General features: G+C 40.2%; 2 protein-coding genes across 8 annotated transcripts in view; one reads left to right on the forward strand and one right to left on the reverse strand.

The window, feature by feature from the left end:
- Positions 1-20: 20 nt before the first annotated feature.
- zgc:163098 (uncharacterized protein LOC100037380 homolog) lies at positions 21-15,587 on the reverse strand. 7 transcript variants are annotated; one of them, XM_061802308.1, is made up of 24 exons: positions 15,569-15,587; positions 13,090-13,174; positions 12,892-13,003; positions 12,527-12,636; positions 12,365-12,432; positions 12,164-12,264; positions 11,837-11,901; positions 11,595-11,760; positions 11,317-11,516; positions 9,268-9,311; positions 7,717-7,821; positions 7,565-7,631; positions 6,322-6,491; positions 5,866-6,028; positions 4,971-5,050; positions 4,768-4,855; positions 4,565-4,693; positions 4,301-4,490; positions 4,140-4,220; positions 4,015-4,078; positions 3,767-3,914; positions 859-969; positions 451-620; positions 21-334 (listed from the first exon to the last, which is right to left on the reverse strand). In XM_061802308.1, exons 2-24 carry the CDS (start codon positions 13,165-13,167, stop codon positions 220-222), a joined length of 2,625 nt encoding a protein of 874 aa, XP_061658292.1. In that variant the 5' UTR covers positions 13,168-13,174; positions 15,569-15,587; the 3' UTR covers positions 21-219. The 7 variants fall into 7 exon arrangements, with proteins under 7 accessions (XP_061658292.1, XP_061658288.1, XP_061658290.1 ...); XM_061802304.1 differs by lacking the exon at positions 15,569-15,587 and adding an exon at positions 15,235-15,515; XM_061802306.1 differs by lacking the exon at positions 15,569-15,587 and adding an exon at positions 15,100-15,139.
- The window catches only part of lrch2 (leucine-rich repeats and calponin homology (CH) domain containing 2), a 28,313-nt gene continuing 26,595 nt past the window's right edge, over positions 15,249-16,966 (forward strand). The window contains exon 1 of the mRNA XM_061802309.1: positions 15,249-15,371. Within this exon, the coding sequence (XP_061658293.1) occupies positions 15,304-15,371 (68 nt within the window). The 5' untranslated portion in view covers positions 15,249-15,303. The remainder of the gene's footprint in view (positions 15,372-16,966) is intronic.

Below are 16,966 nucleotides of genomic sequence, written 5' to 3' on the forward strand. Positions count from 1 at the left end.
ACTCTCACACACACAAAAACCCTTATCATCACTAAGAGTGATTTAATGTTTGCACATTTCAAACTATTTTGTAAACAAACATGAAACAAAAATATAATTACTGTCCAAATATGTTACAAAAGAGACCAGAATCTTGGGGGTGTATTGGTTTGGGACCAAGACAATGGAGCGCCTCGAGTAGTGGACCCCAGCTGGCCAATGCAGGCCTGGCGGCAAGAGTCAATGTTTACTCTTCTTTGTCTTCTTGTGGGAGCGATGTGGGGACTGTGACCGGGACCTCCGCTCTCTCCACTCTGGAGAACGAGATCGGGATCGTTTGGACTGTCTGGGACACCTTGTGGGAGTAGGAGAGAGAGAGAGAGAGAGAGAGAAGAGAGGCAGGATCACTTTGAGAATATCACTCATGATGGGTATATTCTTTGCACAATACAAAAGTCACACGGCACTTGCTTTATAGGAGAGATGCTATTTGATTTTCGGTTGCGCTTGTCGTAATCACGACTCCGTTGTCTATCTCCGTCTTCGCTTTTCTTGCTCTTCTTTTTGTCTTTTTTGTCCTCTGTTGGCCTCTCTTTTGATTTGGATGTCGATTGCTCAGGCTGATCATCTTTTTCAAATTCCTAAAGTACATGGTAACATTTCAATATTAAAACACACTTTTGTTAGCAGGCAGGTGCTTTGTGACCAGTGAGTTCATTATCAAAATGTCCACACACACACACACTGAGCAACACTGTTTTTGTGCTCCTCTGTACTTTAGTGTTGCTAATAAAAAATTTGTCATTAAAGAAATATTTATCTTATTGTGTAGTTGCCTTTTTTTTCCCCCCCTCAAGAGTGCTCTTGTGTCCCAAATACCTTCTGGAGGAGTTTGTTCCTGTAATGCTCCACATGCTCTTGGATGCTAATGCCAGTCTTTCTCTGCTTCTTGCCACTTTCCAGCTCATCTTGGAACTTCATAACCTTCACCTGGATTACAGAGGTTATGTTAAAACGGGGCGGTAGCAGAGATGAGCAACTCCCAATTTTGAGTTAGGCAGTCATAGCGTGACCACTTCATATTTGAGTTCTGTGACTTGAGAAATTATAACACCCCCCACCCCAGTATTTCTTAACCATGGGCCCAAAGAAAGACAGCAGCGCTACCAGCAGCAAAGGAAAGTGGTATGAACCACAGTGGATTTAAGGAAAGAGAATCGCTAACTATGAAAATGGCGTGCGTGTTACGGGTCTTGCTAAAAAAAAAAAAAAAAAAAAAATGCAGCCACAGGGGAACTACGCAGTCAAATCACAGAGGGTGTCTTCACTTCTACGGCGTAACCCTTCCTCCTTCCCACCCTACACTGAGGCCATCATACCATGACCAAAAAGGTAAATTATACAGATTTAGGTTGATTTAAAATTTACAATTGTGGCTCTAATTTTTTTTTTTTTTTTGTTTAAATACAGGGGGGTCTACATGTTTTTACATAAATGGGAATTTACTATTTAGAGGTTGGAAACGGATTAGACTTATTTACACTACTTCCGACAGGCACAAAAACGTTCCGGAGGTTGAACAAATTAGACTTTGAACACTTCACAAGAACGATTTGTGTTTGAAGTCCGAGGTTCTACTGTACTCAAATGAGCCATTTCCCATAGATGGGTGGGGGGGACAAACTAGTATCTACATAACCCTTTTGACATCAAGATTGAGGAGAACAATTGCATTTGGAAAAAAACCCTGAACACTAGAAAGAAAAAAAAAAATTCAATAGTTTATTTTCTAGAAATCAGAGACCTATAACAAAAGCTTTGAAAACTACATATGGATTTGGAGCCATGGGTTGCAAACCCCTGCAACTAGCCCAGTAGCCGCCATAATCACCCCAGATTGCAACCATCAGCCTTATTATCTATCCATCCATCCATTTTCTTCACCGCTTATCCTCACGAGGGTTGCAGGGAGTGCTGGAGCCTATCCTAGCTGTCAACGGGGAGGAGGCGGGGTACACCCTGAACTGGTGACCAGCCAATCACAGGGCACATAGAGACAGTCACGCTCACAATCCCACCTAGTGGCAATTTAGAGTGTCCAATTGATGTTGCATGTTTTTGGGATGTGGGAGGAAACCGGAGGAAACCCACGCAGGCACGGAGAGAACGTGCAAAATCCACACAGGTGGGGCCTGGATCGAACCCAAGTCCTCAGAACTGTGAGGCCAAAGCTTTACCCGCTGAGTCACCATGCCGCCCCAGCCTTATTATACCAAGAGCAAATCTGTTTAAAGAATTACTGTTATCAGCTTCACACTTGACATCTGACAGGGGTAATACTTTAAACATTGTGGTCTCCACTCATGTCCACATGGAAGACCACATGAATCCAGATGTGGAAGGCGCCACCTGGTGGAATGTTTGTGTTAATGTTAAATTCAGTCAGTTTTGTTTCAAAGAGGTCTTTTTTTGTCCTAATGGTCCTCGAATGTAATTAACCTAGTGGAAATAAGTACGATTGCATCAGTGAATCAGTTGCCGCCGTATTGGTTCTGATGACTCATTTCTGAATTTTCTGACATGGTGGCGGTACACCCATCAAACTTGTTACTTTTAGGCAGATGGACAAGAATTTCTGGGAATCCCATGGATGACAAATAAAATTACCCAGAAGGGCCCTCGTTTCCTTTTTTTCAATTTCTGATTTCCAAGATGGCTGCTACAGCTTTGCAAAACTTTGTCATAAAAACACCCATCTCATATACGGTAAGGAGGAATTAAAAAAAAAAAAAACTGCATCAACTATTTGATTTGGTGTTTTAGATTCTTCATACGAAATTTCATATGATTTGGTGAGTCAGCAGTTGGTTTTCTACAGTCAGCAAATAAATTGTCCTTTTGCTAATTGAGGGTTAAGTAGTGCTATTTACTGGCACGTTATGGTAAATAACATTGAAATAAGACCAATGATCAATCAGAAAGTTGCATAGGTATAGAATGAAGAACGTTATGGGCATCTTTTCCAGTACAAGACATTTCAGTCACAGATTGTTTCGAATGAAAATAAAAGATGTTATTGACCTCTAATTTCCGAACTTCAACGTTTAATAACTTTGCTCTGAACCTATCACATTGATCTTGGTGTCATTGGAAAGCTTATTTTGACCTCCTTCGGGATAACGAAAGCATCAGTGCCATTTGAAAATGTTGATAAGGTACTCACTACAAGAGTAACTGAAAGTACGTTTAGGTTTCACTCCCGATATTGATTGACGGTGTAGTCTTGTTGCCATTACAATTCACCTGCATTGCCCATTATTTCTTGGAAAGTCAAAAAGTGTGTTTATAACTTAATACCATTTGTGCAAAGTCCTAGTGTGCATATTTGTATACCTGTGTGTGATGTCAAGTTGGTTAATGCTGGCCTGTTGTTTGGCCTAGTACGCTGGGTAATAATAATGACGCGCCGCAAGGGAAGGTGGTTCATGTGTTTTGAATATTTTAATTACTGAACATATTTTATGTAACCAAGGTTCATGAGTGTGTATATACGAGATTTAAGTTTCTATTTTAAATGGCACCATCTTGTGGCATCTGTATGCAACTGCAACCAACCAAGTAGCCCATTTTGCAACAATTTTTCATCCAAGGCTAAAATTGGATGACGAAAAATTGGAGTCAGAAAAGCAATGAAAAGCATTTTTTGTTACATTTTTGATTGTCAACTGAAAATAGAAATGATACAAAGATTGATTGTCTAATGACAATTTAAGCAAGATTCACTTACTTCCAGCTCCCTCAGCTTTTTTCTTTGGGTTTCAGACATTTGAAAACTTCTGAGCGAGCTCTGGAAATGTGCGTTGTCATGTTTGGGCGAACTGCTCGAGTCATCACTGCTGTTATTCTCTGTGTTGCCACTATCCAGTGAGTTGACACTGTTCGTTACAGAAGAAAGCACCATGTTGATGTTGACCGCTTTTGAAATGTGTCGATAGGCTGAAGATAAAGCTCAACGATGACGGAGGAGGACCTTACCGTACATTCACTTTATTGTCATCGTCCCTGCTTGACGCAGTGCTCCACTTGGACTCGGGCAAGGCTAAAGAGAGGAGAAATGTTACAGTGCTTGCTCTGCAGAGGACAATTGTGAGCTGTGTTACCTTGCGAGAAAGTCCCCTCATCAGCTGTCTTCTCCCACTTTGACAAAAGTCCTCTGGAGACAGACACCTTGCTGTCATCCACTGAAGACAAAGAGGCGCTTGGTCAGGACACTGACACGCACAGAGTCACGCATACGTTAACAGCCCAGTTTTCTACTCACGTGGCATTCCGTCAATGTCATCGAGGGCACTGCCCAAGGGAATGCCATCTATATCGTCGACGGGGATACCGTCAAGAGGGTCCCAGCCCATGGGGCAGCCATCAAGGTCATCCGCTGGCTCTTTGCACAAAGGTAGCCCGTCTATCAGAGCGCTGGCCAATGGTGCGCCATCAAGTTTAAAGGAAGGTTCCTAAAAGAAGAGCATGAAGTCATTTGGATACTGCACACATGTCTGATGAAAGGAAGAGGACCCTTTCCACTCACTTCTACCATTTCCGCCAACTCCTCTCCGGCTTTGGCAAAGCCCAGGAAGATGTTTTGAAGGTGGATAAGAAAAGGCTGAGGGTATATGGCCCAGTCCTCCCAAGCACGAAAGCAACTTGTGACCTTTTGCTGTAGGAGGCAAAGTAATCATGTTTTTATTTTTCTCAATTTCTTAAACACTCATCTGTCAAACACATTGTTACCTTAAACTGTTCAGCTTGCAGTCTCGCTTGTATGTTTTTGTACGCTTCATGAAGATCTCCAAATATCTGTGATAGCTTCGGTTCAAAACTAAAAATAAATTTAAAAAAGAAAAAAAAAAATCATAATTATAAAGATAAATAATATTTTTTTTTTTTAAAACGAAGTAGACCAGAAATGAATGAATGAAAGCCACATCTCTTACTGTTTCCGATAATATGAGGCCCCGGCTACCTTGGCACTGGAGTTGTATAAAATGTCTGATACGAGATACAAGCTGGCAATCTACTGAAGCAAAAGTAGAGAGGTTAACAGCTGTTGAAGGAAAATCATGCTAAATATACCATGTATAGTGCCCCCCGCTATATGACAGATAATCATTTGTATCCTCGCTGTAACGGGACAAGCCGAAAGGAAAATAAGAAGTAGTTATTATGGCTTTGACGGGCAAGACTGAATATAGAGTTGTGCGCCATCAATGTAGTACCACATTGTGCTGATACAAAAATTTCCAAGCGATGCAGCGTAATTAAAAAGCAAGAAGATGCAGAGAAGGTCCTCGAGTAAATGCCAATAATTATCCTTGTTTTCCAAAGAGCAGAGACCATACTGTACATCCCTTTGAGTGTCGATATGTTGTTCCTCCGAGTCTGTTAATATAGCAACTGTTTGAAGGTTTATATTTATCAGAATGCTAATTTCATTTGGCTGATCTATAGTGTTCCACGTTATATGTTACCAGTAGGCAACCATTGATTTGATGAAATTCTGTTTTTCTTCAACATATTTGTTTAAATATACCATGTTTAATTATCTGTTGTCTTATGTCTTGGCTTTACAGTAAACTGGGACTGACAAAGCAGCTTGAAGCAAACGTGTCTTGCCTGAAGTTTGGAGAAGGGTGCGTGCGAGCATGAGTGTCAGAACAGTACCGAATACAGGACTTTTGACTGAGGCCATTCAAGTTTGTTCAAAATGTGTAGCGGGGGTCGAACCGTTTAAAAAAAGAAAAAAAAAAAGAAAAGCTCTTTTAATATTCTCTTTAAACTGGTGTTCACTATCATGTAAGCCTTTAAATTAAAAAAACAAGAAATACTTGCCTTCTTCTGAAGGGAGGTCAGAGGCGAGGAGAACAACTGAGTGACGTGTCCCACGACTTCCTCCGCCGCGTCTGCCCGTTCAAGGCAGAAGAGCATGGCGTCGGCGATGTCTCTTCTGGTGGGTGTGAGCCCCTGAAGCAGCTCCTCCAGCCTCTGCTTGTGCCTGAGCGCGTGGTTTGGTGTTTAACAGGAAAGAAAATGTCACTTAAGCCTGGATGGGTAATCCATTTTATACATATCAATGGAAACATATTTGTCTGGAAGATTTCCTTTTAATAGATTTTTTTTCCCCAATCAGCTTTCATAGTTCAAAGTCTCCCTCCCATACAAAAAAAAAAAAAAAGTTTTTAAAAACAAATGTGATTTTTGTGAGGGGAAAAAATTGAGACTTTATTTGGCTCGTCCGGACATCCCTCTGCAGGGCTAAACTCCACTACGCCTGCTTGGCATACTCACTCGGCTCGGAGCTGTCCCTTCTTCACCTCCTCCTCAGTTGCAGCGGCCTCCTCCCCTACCTCCTCTTCCTCATCCCTGTCTATGTAGCTGTTGAGTACGGGTGGCCTCCAAAGAGAGCCTCCGCGGAACATACGGAAATCTGTGGTCCTCCATTTGGTCAGGGACTCACCCTGAGGAAGTGAAGGGGAAATACACTCACACATTTAGGAATTCCTGTTAATGGAGAAAGTGTTTATTTTCTATCAACATTATAACTGTAAACATGATGCACATTCTATCCATGCATTTTCTATCATGCTTAAAGGGGAATTCCACTGGGTTGCATTAATAATTTATCCAATAGGTCATGTAATATTTACTCTATTTTGACAATCTGATGTTAAATCCTCTCCCATTTAATAGTGTTTTGAGAAGATTTTTATCGACAATTACGAATTTTCAGGGGCACTGCCATTTTCGCGAGTCACATGACCTACGTGCGCGGATGTGACGCGTTACGTGCTGCAACAAAGGCTCGATAACACGGGACACCACTTATGCCCAGTGCCCATTTCTCGCCTTTATCCTCATCTGATGAAGAAACAGCAGTATCGGTTGATCGGGAAGACGGAAGATTTCTTCCATACACAGCCGTGAGTGATATGGAAGTGTTCCTCGGTCTTCCCGATCAAAAGAGGGGCTGAGCCGCTAACCATCATGGTGTCCCATGTAATCGAGCGTTTGGAACCCCACGGAACACATCACATCCGCGCACGTAGGTCATGTGACTCGCGAAAATGGCAACGTCCCTGAAAATTTGTAATTGTCAATAGAAATCTTCTTAAAACACTAATAATGAGGGGATTTAACATCTCATTGTCAAAATAGAGTACATGTTACGTGACCTATTGGATACATTGTTAATGCAAACCAGTGGATTTCCCCTTTAAACTCATTTGCGTTGTAGGTGGGCTTGATCCTATCCCAGCTCAAAATAAACCACATCATTTAACATATACACATAAACAAGCCGTGACATTCAAATCTACTGATGATTTATAGCCTTCAATGGCCCTTACATGCATAAATCTTGAAATTTGGCTGCAGGTATGCGTAATTACAATCAATTCTATGATTCAGGACAGTTCTATAGCAAATTGCATCCACAATACCTGAACATATTTGTAGGAATATGTTGTCAGTGATGATTGAGTTGAATATTGAATATGAATATGATTGAGTGATGTCAGATTTATCTAAATACCTGGAGGATGGAGAATAGTTTCCAGCGGTAGTAAACGTGGTTTTGACCCTTGTTGTCAAAAAGGAAGCTGAGCCAAAAAGGGAAAAAAAAAAAAAAATGATAGGCACCTCGCAGGCTTTACTGTTTAGACAAACATACATCAGTATTTGTACCTGTACTCTGGGTTGTTTTTTTCTTTGTTCATTATCATGGCTTCAAACATTGGACCTTCACGCACCACAAACTCTATCATTCGATGGATGAGGAATAATAAATTTCTGTGGGGTGGAGAAACAAAGTGATTTATTTACGTCAAACCTTCAATGTCCTCTCTCAGTTCCAGGGAGAGAAGATCTTTAATACGTCTTTACACTGAGCCAGTGACCCGTGCAAACTGCACGCTGGCTCTCTGCTCTACTCTAATGGCATCGGTCCTTATCCAAGCATTTACTGTTTGAAAATGTGGAGCGTAAATATTTGCCAGTCTAAAAAAAGGGTACCCCGTTTCGCTAAAGTGCACGGTCCCTGGTCTCTCCAACACACACAGCAAACCAGGATCAATTATTTCTGGCTCAGTTAAAGAGGTAAAAATAATTCCCCAACAACACAACATACAGCATTAGACATTCATTCGGATTTGCCTATTCGACCTTCAATGACTAGTTTCAACTCGTACTAAAGCTCTTTATCTCGTCTCTAGTGAATATAAAGAACAATTCATTTCCCATATGATGCTTTGTTACAAAGTCCATAAGGGCTCAGAAAAAGCACCTTTGGAGGTGACATAAGGATATTTATGAGTGTATACGAGATTATCTCTCTGAGGAGTGTAGAACCTAAGTAGTCATGATGTTATCACAAAAAAACTTCACTACAATCTTGGCCAAACCTCATCACAGTTGACTTTATTTACAGGGCATCACATTAATTTCTTGCAGTGAAATATATTTCAGTCAGTCATTCTTTTCAAAGCACATTCATGCTACAGTAATTTGGACAGAAATATTGAGGTGCACCTCATATGTCATGGCTTGCACTAGATTCCATAATTCTTTCTTACAAAGATATTTTTGACATTTTTCAAGGCACTGATTTGTAGTTCAAGTGGTGTATAAATGACACGGAATTAGGTTTGCTATGTGTGACTGCCTTCTTGCTGCAGTGGTAATGCATTGATAATGTCTTCATATATTATTACTTGAGTGACAATCCTTTCTCACGACTTTACAAACTTAAAAAGCGAGAAAATACAAGCACTTTATTTCATCATACAGTCACCAAGGATGTTTATTTACCTACTGTCTATTACGGGTATGGCTTTTTTTATATGAGGAAAGCCGTTAGTTGCACAAATGCATGCTTTCTTCAAATCACCAGACAGTACTGTACGACATGTCTACCCACTTACAGGTGTTTGCTTTTTTTTTTTTTTTTTTTTTTTTTTAAATCAACCATATTCAATGACCACCTGTTTTTTCCCCTTGATGTGAATAAGGAGTCCTATATTTGTTCAAGTCAGAGAGTGGATTTTTAAGAGTGAAGACCAATAGTTGAGTAATCATCAAGTTCTTAGATTAGAGGCCTTGTGATGTAATTACGTTATAATTAACTTATTTTTTTGGGGGGTCAAAGTTTGATCTTAATGAAAATGTTAGAGCACCTGCCTCTGTCCTATCACTTGTGTTCTAACAGCTGGTCAGTCGTAGGAGGAAGAGTGTGTGTACCTTTCGGTCGGGATAACCACTTTGACTACGGCTTCGGACAGAGTCTGTTTGTGAAGTCAAACCAAATAGTGAAAATATGACAAATATGAGTATTTGCACAGATTAAACACTGCAGGATACACACAGCAATGAAACGATGGCATTTACACTGTAGCAAGGGTTGGGGGGGGGGGGTCAGTGCAGCACAGATTAACTACTGTGCTACCTTACAATGAATGATAATCCTATTAAATGATGTATGCTTCATCTTGGCCGTTGGTTATATAATATAGCAAAAAACTATGATACACTGAGCTGACAAATATACAGTTTGGCCTCTAGAGCATTCATCTATTGTAAAAGAGGTCAGAAATTCTGCTACTTAACTACAACTTGTTAAATGTCAAAACTACATGATGACTGTTCCCATCTAAAAGGCAGGGTTTATCTTTCAAGAAAAGTAACCTTCGCCTGTTTTGTTCCTTTACAAACTAACACTGATTTGAATGGCCATCACATTAGGTACACCTGCAAACTCTACAAGCAGATAATTTACGCTAAAATGTAAAATGTTATGGCACACCCATCCATTCATCCAGTTTCTGAGCCGCTTATCCTCACGTGTGTTGGGGGAGCGCTGGAGCCAATCCCAGATGTCATCAGGCAAGAAGCGGGGTACACCCTCAAGAACAAGCAAACTCCACACAGGTGGGGTCAGGATTTGAACCCCAGTCCTCAGAACTGTGAGGCTAACGCACTAACGAATCGTGCCACCGGTGATGGAACACCACCCAACTAAAATGTCATAAAATGTTTATACTGTGCCACAACATACTCTATGTTGTGGCATATGAAAAGCAAAAAGCAGATACACGGGTTAATAATGTTCCTTCTGCCATCCTATGGAACAGAATTTCATATCATTCTGCCTGTTTTATGAATAAATAAATTATTTGGGATCAATTATCATAATTTGTGTGTAATGTGCATCCCCCCCCCAATATTGCCAAAACACAGTCTGCAAAATACATAAGTATAGGGGAAAAACGTTAAAAACTTTCACGTTACATTAATGTATGCCGCCATCTAGAGGTTATGAAAAAGGTGAGCACATTCATTCAAATATGCCACGCCGCCTAGATGTTGTAACAATGGTGTAGCCTACACATCCAGACCAATACAACGGAGTGCCTGGAGAAAACACACGCAGGCACCGGGAGAACATGCAAACTCTACACAGGAGGGTCCAGGGACCTCAGAACTGTGAGGGCAACGCTGTCCAGCTGAGCCACCGTGCCGCCTTTATCTTTTATTTAATGATAATGCATTTCTGAAGTCCTTGAAAGTTTAACTTGTATACTATTAGAACAAAACTAAACGTGTTTCCCCTAGTGCTTCATGTTTCCTTTAAAGAATCTTACAAATTATTCCTAGTTGATCAAACATATGAGCAAAACTGTGTGTTTTCTCATTTATTAAATAAGAGTAGGGTTCTGAATTTCCCAAAAAGATAAAGTAAATAAAAAGCATTACATGTTCAAATAAAGTGCTTAACTTCATGAACATTTTTAAACTAACAAAATACAGATAATCATTTTTTGATCATAAGGGTCAAAGCAAAATCATGCATTATAAAAAATAAATTATACATAGGAAGAAGGTCTTTCCCGAATTTTTAGGTCAACTGTGGAGGGTGCGTACTATACATGGGTGTGCACTGTACACGAGAAATTACAGAAAGTGAATTTGGATATTTATCCAATTAACAGGACTTTAATGGTTGGGAATCTCTTGACAATGGTTGGGAATCTCTTGACAGTGTAATGTATAACAAGGTTTCTTTCCCTTTACAAATATAATGATGCAAAGATTTGACTCACACTTGTCAGATACTGTGTATAAACATTGCTAAATTGATAACACCCTGAAAGTTTCCGACACCAAGTGCTTTGTAGAGATTTTTTTTGGTTAACTGCTCGTGAAATGTGCAGGTGTACCCAATGAAGTGGCCAGTTGGCACACTGCTCTGATATCATGTGCATGCATAAAGCCAATAAAGCAAGAGGTTACCTTGTGGAGATCTACTTGGGACAATGCCAGGGGTTTGGTAAAGTCATTTCGAAAGCAACCCCTTGGCTGAGCATTGAAAGGAAGACCAGACTGGGGGGGCGGTGCACCCCTCACCCCTGCTGGAGTGTACAGCGGCTGAGGTGGAATTCGAGCCGGTTTGCCCCATCCCAGCTTCATTTCAAACCCCATAATCACTTTACCTAGAACCCCCAAAAGAACCACGGTATCAGGCATTGTCATGAGAAGATGAGAGGATAGGTGCATGTTTTTACGAGTACCATCAAGGGCTGCCAAGGCTCGTTCAGCGTCTTTACGCGTCATGAAAGCCACAAAGGCTCTGTTGGAAGTCCTGCAGCGTTCCTCGCCTGTGCGGGGCCACATGATCTTCACGCTGGCCAGAGGACCATACTTACCGAACTCTTTGCAAAGTATCTCCTCATTCATCTAAGAAAGAACAGAGTGCTTTGTGCGGGCCCTAATGTTATGATGAACTCACGTCGTGTTCGACTGTGAGGCCTACCTTTGGACTTATGCAACTGATGTATAGGTTAGTGGTGGTTGGCACTGTTGGGTCATCATAAAATGCTGTGGAACACAATGAGGTTGAGTGAGGCAGTGCTCATTTCAACTAGAAAAATAAGGGGCTGCACTACATTACATAAGTCACCACCTCGTTGACTTTGGTTCAAAACTACTGATCCATCATGAACATCAAGAGAGTCAAATGCGAGGAAAGTTATGAAACATGACTGAGCAACTACTACATCACTAATCATTTGACTTCTTGTAGGTGTAATTTCCAATGTTCCAATGGGTTTGTCAATATTGTGTATGGTAGGTTTCTTACTTGGTCGTCCTAGCAATGGTGAATCCAGAACTCCATATCCTCCTCCACCAGTTGGTTCATGTTGCTTTCTTTTGTGTCTTTCCTCGCGCTCCTCTTGAATTCTATATATTTTTCCGAACAAAACAGACATATAATGATGTCATTTAAAAGACTGTCCAGAGTTTAAACAAAACACCAAGAGGAATTTGTGCGTAGACTCACAGCTTTAGTTCCTCTTTGAAGAGCTCTAGGTTGCTCTTCTTCTTTCCTTCTGACCTTTTTTTAAAAGCCTATGATTCAGAGGACCCATTGTAAATCCCACACATTTTTTTTTTAAATAAAGGCAACAGGTAAATTTGGATATGCACATGGTTCCAGACTTACAGACTTTTTACTCTCTGTAGATGATGCTTGTGGGACATCTTCAGATACAGGAGCAAACTTTGAGGGAGGTCGATAAAGCCTACTTTTGGTGACCTCTGCTGCTTCCTCATCTGCAAGAAGAAAAGTAGTCCTAAGGCACTAACAATCATGGCAGTTGAACTTTAGGTTTTCTGTTAAATTTACAGATGACATTTAAATGTAAAACAATTGTTTAAATTGTACTGAAGTTATTTGTCTTTACGATCTGTTCTATAATGCGTCCAAGTGGTCTTATTTTTTTGGTTAAATGTCAAGAATTCTGCAGTATTTAGCATTTTCATGTTCTAATAAAATTACATCCAAGGGGTAGTGTAGCAAGTCCTGACCTTTTGTTGCATTCACGATGCCTCCGCGGACAAATGTTTTTACTTCACTTTTCTGGTTGGGCTCAAATGATGCTAAAAATTCTTCAAAAACAACAGCTGCCTTTTCTTGCTCCTAAAATATCAATGCAATATAATTTGTAACAACATTTTGAAAGAGTATCTTTTCAGTTGGAAGTCATTTTGGACAATGACCCTTACCTCCTTCTTTCGCACTTCTTTTGCCTTCCTTGTTAGTGTTTTAATTGGATTGACAGTGTTTCCTTTTTTGTCAGCCATTCTTGAACTGCAAATAAGATTTTGTTTTTACAGTCTTGAAAAATGTATGGCAATCACACCCAGAGTAACGTAACCAATCATCTATTTTATCACAGATCAACATAATCCAAAGCGAACAAAAATGTTAAAGGTAATTAAAATAATATTATGTAATCACACAGCCTCAATCCTGTAAAATGAACTGCTGCACCAATTAGCAGTACTTGAAATCGTGTTATTGTTCCCCTTTTTGCCTGTGTCCTGCCATCCATCAGTTTGAATCACATCGTGCAATTTGTTTTTTGTTTTTTTTTTCAAAACTACTCATATCCTTCCATGAAGTCATGCCTGTATCCTTCAGTATAGCCATAATTATATCTGGCCTTTATCCTTCCATGTACCATGGATTGAGCACAATCATGCATCCTCATCTGCATCCTTTCATGAAACCTTGAATAAACTGTCAAGCATCGTTCCATTTAGCCCATCTTTTATCATTGTTTGCATCCTTTTGCTAAGATCAGGATGGAGGGAACCTAAGGTAGGGCGAGTAAAAAAAAAATGAAAATCAGGATCCCCTCCCAATATAAAGGTCAGAGATCATCACTTTGGATAGCACCCTTTTCTAGATTGGTCAATCCTAGAAGGACTGATGTCATAATAATCCAAGTCCATGTCTGGACTTGTTTAAAACCCTCTCTGGACCAAATAAAATTTTGCAGAGAAAAATCTGATACTTTCAGAAAATGATACTCTGGACTTAAACTTTTGAATTATATTAAACCTGTTGCAAATTTGCAACCCCTGCCCAGAAAGGGTTAATGGTATGATATGGTATCAACGTGTGCTGGTAAGATTTTAACTGTCCCGTGACTCATCCTGTGCCTGCATTTGGCTATGTGTAGGGGTTTCTGCATTTCCTTTTTTTTTGTAATCTAACTCGCCCTCCTAAGGTTTTAATTAGGTGCGGCAGCTCCCCGTGAACCTGGTCCTTGACTCTTTCTACTGTTCGAGCTTATCCGAAGTAGTCCCACACTCCTTTGGATGACGTCAACCTTGAGGCTACGAAGTCTGAAAATACTAAATCCCAGCTCCTTGGGCTAGAGCATTTTTTAAAAGCAGGCATAGAAAAGTAATTGTAACCCTTCATAAAGACAGATACACATTTAAGTTAAATTATATAAAAGTCAAAAGAGTAATATGAGAATAGGGGGGAGGGGAAGTCACCTCACTAGACTATCTTTTTAGGCATCCTAGCTGTTATCCTTCCTTGCACCATTGCCAGTACCCTATCATGCATACTTTCCTCTATCCTTTCATAAGTCAATGCATCTGCCCTCCCATGCACCGCTGCATGTACAGTAACTTTCCATGTATCCTATCTTTAAACATCCCCTGTATCCTTCCATGCACCTTTACCGATACCCACGCCTTTGCAGTTTCATGCAACGTCGCCTGTAATCAGTCTTTTCATTTTGAACCGTTTTCATGGGAATGCCACTAAATAATTCACTACACAATGCGGTTATTTGAATGTAAGACAGACGTGAAGTAAATTACAAACGTGTGAGGAGAAACAAAACATTACGGCTGTTGTAGTTCCAACAGAGCTAAATTATTATTGTAAAGACAGAGCTAGCAATACACGTCGTTGCTGGTTTTAAACGCAAAATAATGATACTCCGGGTAATCGGGTATCAAATATAGTCTACTTTTAGAACTAACACGATGATTTAAAAGGCCCGAGTCTCCGAACCTCCTACCTACGCTTCACTTGCTAGCATCGCCATGCTAACATCAACATTTAGCTTCGCCGACTGTCGTCCGCGGAGATGCAAGCTAACTCCGAACTCGACTAAGAAATAGACGTTTTTACCACGTTATTCCCCATGTAATCCTTAACATACAAAACAAAAAGCAGTTTAAATTAACCAAGACAGCACCGCCTCACACGCATATCAGACTGCTAGTCGTTAGCAACGCCGAGCAGGCATCAACACACGTTATTGGTGGTGGTGGTGGGGGTGGGAGAGAACACACAGCATGCACCCAGACGCTATATAGCTTGACCTTAAAACTGCAACTTACAGTGTGTTTATTGTTACTGCTCCACCATTCTGGCTGCGACGATGGTGAATAATAACAACAAGCTACCACATGGCGGAATACACCGACGACTGGAGTTTAATGAGTAACCATCGAGGGCTCATCCATATTCGGTGGGGGTGGGGGAGTATTTTACGCTTTGTTTTGCTCACTTGGGCCCATTTATCACTTTCAATATAGTCGTCCACTGCTGTTTTAGAACCTTTATTACGTCAAGGCACAAAAATCTTACTGCATCCGCCCAACCAATTTGTCACAAAAAGTAGACAGTACAGGAAGTACTATAATGGTCAATCCGACACAGATTAAATTATACCTTTCGGCATCTAGTGGAAGAGCATTTCATTGTTCTGCCTGTCACTACATCGCTGGCAAAGATCGAACAACGAAACTATTTTTTTTTTTTTTAGCAAATGCATGATAATTTCCAGATAAATTAAATGGAATTGGATAATATCGTGCGTTACACTCATGTCATACTCATCTTTGGTTATTCTGACTGATGAACGTAATTTAGAACGCGCCCATTCTGTCGTCAAAGAACGGTTTTCGAAAGAAAGTGAGAAAGTTCAGTTTCATTCAACGGTGCCAAGTTTTTTTGGAGACTTGCAGGAAAACCTCGCCTGAACACAACGATGTATAATCATTCATATATCGGCGGATAAACGCTGTATTTGGCAACCCATAGAGGGCAAGTCGCGGCATGGACACTGCGTACAGGGAATTCATATTTTCTTGGGTGGATTGTTTGATAATATAGTACTCTGGTGTACATATTTGTAAAAATTGATTGGTCCTACTATGAATTACCAGGAACCAGACAAATTAAATCAAATTAGTTTCTGATGATTCATGTAGCTCACATTTTTTCCTCTTTCTCCAGATGATTTTTTTAACATGATTGTGTGTATTTTAAATTACTACCATTTACATTTCGCATTTGTGTCTGCAATACAACAAAAATGTTTTAGCAATCACAAATACCACAAAATCATACAGAAAATGCTTCAAAACCTGTTTTACCACTCATTTTTGTTATGGTAGCGTGGTGGCTCTGTGGTTAGCCAATCCATTTCACAGTTCTGAGGTTGACGGTTTAAATTCAGACTTCGACTTTCCTGTGTGGAGTTTGCATCTTTTCCCTGTGCTTGTGTGGATTTTTACCCTAGTTTGGGGAAAATGGATGAATATTTGACATGTATCAATATCAGTTGGTTATCAAGTGTATGGGACACGAGTTTAAAAAAATGACACTTTGGTATTTCTAATAATAATTAGAAATTGCACTATTCCATTTTGTCTGAAGACAATATAAATTATACCGAAGGTTTTTGTTTATCTTGTGCTTGCATTGCAATTTCAGATTTTTGGACTTCTATCTATCTATCTATCTATCTATCTATCTATCTATCTATCTATCTATCTATCTATCTATCTATCTATCTATCTATCTATCTATCTATCTATCTATCTATCTATCTATCTATCTATCTATCTATCTATCTCTATCTATCTATCTATCTATCTATCTATCTATCTATCTATCTATCTATCTAGTATGTGTAATTTTACCACCTCCAAAAATAGGGCCCCTGCCTCTTATTACTAATTTGAGATGGGGGGTCAATTCCTAAAATGGCCACCCCACCCCATCCCATCCGCCACCAGCACCTCCACCTCGGCGGCCCACCCTCCTGCGCCTCCCCCTTCGTCA

Source organism: Syngnathoides biaculeatus, chromosome 18 (assembly GCF_019802595.1).
Source record: "Syngnathoides biaculeatus isolate LvHL_M chromosome 18, ASM1980259v1, whole genome shotgun sequence".
NCBI lineage: Eukaryota > Metazoa > Chordata > Actinopteri > Syngnathiformes > Syngnathidae > Syngnathoides > Syngnathoides biaculeatus.